We start from the raw sequence: 3,493 nt of genomic DNA, 5'->3' as shown, positions 1-3,493 counted from the left end.
GGGGCAGCCACAGGGGCCAGTCCACACTGTGGCAGGGACGCTTCACGAGCCAGGAGCTGCTGTCCATCCCTAGAGCATGTACTCCATGAACCTGGGAAGGGCCTGGGAAAGTACATTCCTAATGGTCCCCAGGAGGTACAGGGACCGCCCCCCCTTGGGGAACCACCGCTCCAGATCTGTGTGGCTCTGGCTGAGGCACACTGGTCCTCCTCTCAGCTCCCCGTTTCCTTGTGGCTGTTTCTGGGGATGTGGTTTGTATCCCTCAGTAAATGGGAACACCTAACTCTGGCCTCAGGCTCTGCACCTGAAATTCAAGACAGAGCTAACATGGCGCCTCCAGTTGATTTCAGGAGTGTGTCCTGTGCTTTTCTAGAAGCCTGGAGTCCAGAGACACACTTACCTTTATCGGCTGCTGGGGCAAAGAGCTTCTCGGAGCCCACAGATGCCTGGAAAAAAGAGAGGAGGGTCAGGTCAAAGAGACCTACAAGGCTTGGGTGAACCTGGCCCTGACCTCTTGCCCCTGGCACCCAGGGAACAGGTCTGGGCAAGCTCAGTGCACGTGAGGGCTGCCCAGCCTGGCAGAATACATCTTTCTGTGCCCATCGCCCCCATGTAGGAGCGTGACCACGCCCAGGTCCAGCGGACTTGGACACAGGTCACTCGGCCTGTGATCAGGGACCCAAGGATACCCCCTCAGCAGGGATGTGGGGGCTCAGTGGCCCTGCTGGTGGGGAGCCAGGATTGGGGAATCTGGGTGCCTCCCTGCAGACCCAGCATCAGGAACCTGAAGGCACCCCTGGGCCTGGCACTGGAGGCAGCAGGGTAGGGGGAACAGAGTGGGGATGCCCCCTGCCCCTAGGCTGCAGCCCACCACCTGCCAGGCCTCAGACAGCCTGAGTCACAGGTCTGGGGACCACAGCCACCATAATGCACCGAGTGTCCAGGGTGGAGTGGGTTCTCTGAGTGGGGGCCAACCTGCTTCAGGAAGGAACGTGGCAATTTCTGGCGGGCCCCCTGACCCTGCTCAGCCTCTCCCCTCCTAGGCAGAGGCCCGTGTGCACAGCACCTTGGTGAGGGGTGAGGACACTCAGGATGAGGACGTGGCCTTCACGCTGGTTCACAGGCAGAGGCCTGTAAGGCTGTTCTTAGCAGATCTTGTCTCCCTAGTTGGTGGTTTTTTAAAACAGTTTTACTGGAATGATTCACACACCATACAACATACCCTCACCACAACCTGTTTTAGAAGACTTTCTGCACCCCAAAAAGAAACCACATGCTCTTCTGCTTTCACCCCAATCCTCCCATCTCCCCTAGCCCTGGGCACTGCTACCCTGCTCCCAGTGTCTGTGGATGCCCCGTCCTGGACTTCCATGGGGAGAAAGCAGGTGGGGTGACTGAGTACCGAGGCGCATGAGACCCCCCATAATGGCCACCATCAGAAAAGACAGAAAACCCCTGGCTTGGTGAGGGTGTGGAGAAACTGGAAGCCTTGTGCATTGTTGGTGGGAATGGAAAATGGTTCAGCCACTGTGGCAAGTGGTATGGAGGCTCTTCAGGAAACTAATCACAGAACTACCATGTGATACGGCAATCCCACTTGTGGGCATCTGTCCAAAGAATTGAAAGCAAGAACAGACATGACAGGTGAACAAAGAGATACAAGAGTCCAGGCAGAGTGAGGCCCCACGCAGGCTGGAGCCCAGGTCTGCAGGGAAAGGGTGGGAGCTGCTCGAAGAAGCTCCCTGGGCCAGGGTCACCCCAGACCTGCTGATGGAAATGTGCAGAGTGAACCGTGACACCTTCATGTGAATGCTGTGCCCCTTCACACTTCGTGCTAGGGTGGGTCACCTTCCTAACGGTGCCCAGAAACCCCACATCCGAAAGAAAACAGGTGGCAAACAGCCCGAAAACAGGCTCACTGAGCCTCAGGCTGGACTGGCACTGGACCAGATGGAAGGCTGCCAACCTGCCCCCGCCCCCCCCGGGAGGCCCCAGAGGGGAGGGTGGTTGCAAGGGTGTGCCTCCCCCACCGGAGCTCAGGGGGCAACAGAGCGGCTGTGGCTGTTGAGTTCTTCCCATGGGTTCCCAAGGCACCCCGCGTGGTGAGCAGCAGCTGTCAGAACGCCTGGATCGGCGCCTCACTCGAGGAGACCCCACAGGGGTGAGCAGTCCACCTGAGCAGGGGCTCTGAGGGGCAGGATGGCAGGGTCAGCGGTGTTGCCACCCACCCCTCAGGGCCTGGATGCGGACACCTCATGACCACTCGCTCGGCACCAGGCATGGCCCCAGCTCTGCTGGGAGCTGTGAGCGCATGTCCAGGTATAAGGTCAGGTGCCCCCGGGCCCATGAGCCACCTACCCTCCTGCACTCCCAGGGCCCACCCAAAGACCTCCCAGGGCCTCGGCCTCAGAGGACTGGACCCTCACCATGACCCCAAGAGGGGGTCCCGGTGTCACCCGCACTTGAGGCCATACAGCTGCTGTAATTATTATTAATATGTGGTCTCATGAACAGTCTCACAAATTAGCTCTCCACATTAGCAGTCTCCAAATTAGCAGCCAAGAGTATCTTTCAAAGCCAAAGCAGAAAAAGTCACCCCGGGACTGAAAACAGTCCAGCACCATCCTACGGCCCCAAACTACAGTGTGCATTTTTCCCCCAGCCCCCAAAGGCTGTGACCAGCTGGCCTGCCTGAGCCCTGACCCAGGGACTTCGGTCAAGTCCCCTGGGCCTTTCCAGACTCCCTCAGTCTGAGGGTGCCTCCCTTGCTGGTGCAGGTTTAAATCCTCTCTGCTTGCTGCCCTGCACCAGCGGGAGAAGGGCATAAGTGGGCACTCGGCACCCCCCAGATAAGAGGAACAGGAGCAGGAGCTGCCTCTAGGCTCTGCCGAGGACACCCTCGTGAAGGTCTTTGTTACCTGCGGCCCTGACAGCCCCCCTGAGCCTGGCCCCGTGCAAGCAGCCCACAGGGGTCCCCAGCACCTCCTGGGGTGCCTGAACACATGCCCTCAGCAGGTGAAACAAATGAGCTAAAGGGCTCAGTCTCAAAGCTACCATTACCTTCCAAGGGTGTGGTCGTTGGGCCACCAGGATGGGGAAGGGGGGCTACCTCCTGGCAGGTGGTGCCTCAGCTGCACCCTCTGTGCCAGCCCTCCCTGGAACCCCCACCTCCAATATAGCGGGGCATCTCCATCCCACCAAGGCTGATAGTATGGGAAGGAAACAGCAGAGGCATCACTCTGAGAAAACGAGTTTGTTTCTGTGGGGCACGACTATCCTAGGTCCCAGACTAGGGATGAATGGGTGAGCAGCAAGTTCAGTTAAGGCTGCAGGTGCCCTAGTCCAGCCCAGGAGGAGGCCCAGCCAAGCCAGTTCCGGTTCACTTCAAGGGCCCAGGCTGGAGCACCAGCTTCCAGAGCCAGGAGGTGGCGCCCCAGACCCTGGGAAAGTCAAGGGAGCAAAAGAGTGGGGAGTGGAGGAAGGGGCGAGCAGC

General features: G+C 59.1%; 1 protein-coding gene across 1 annotated transcript in view; it reads right to left on the bottom strand.

The window, feature by feature from the left end:
• Positions 1 to 3,493, bottom strand: part of FBRSL1 (fibrosin-like 1) — a 97,959-nt gene that overhangs the window by 10,944 nt on the left and 83,522 nt on the right. Inside the window, exon 9 of the mRNA XM_010852525.1 lies at positions 401 to 446. Within this exon, the coding sequence (XP_010850827.1) occupies positions 401 to 446 (46 nt within the window). The remainder of the gene's footprint in view (positions 1 to 400; positions 447 to 3,493) is intronic.

This window comes from Bison bison, unplaced genomic scaffold (assembly GCF_000754665.1).
Source record: "Bison bison bison isolate TAMUID 2011002044 unplaced genomic scaffold, Bison_UMD1.0 scf7180017864312, whole genome shotgun sequence".
Lineage (NCBI taxonomy): Eukaryota > Metazoa > Chordata > Mammalia > Artiodactyla > Bovidae > Bison > Bison bison.
This window is presented reverse-complemented; position numbering and strand designations above follow the sequence as displayed.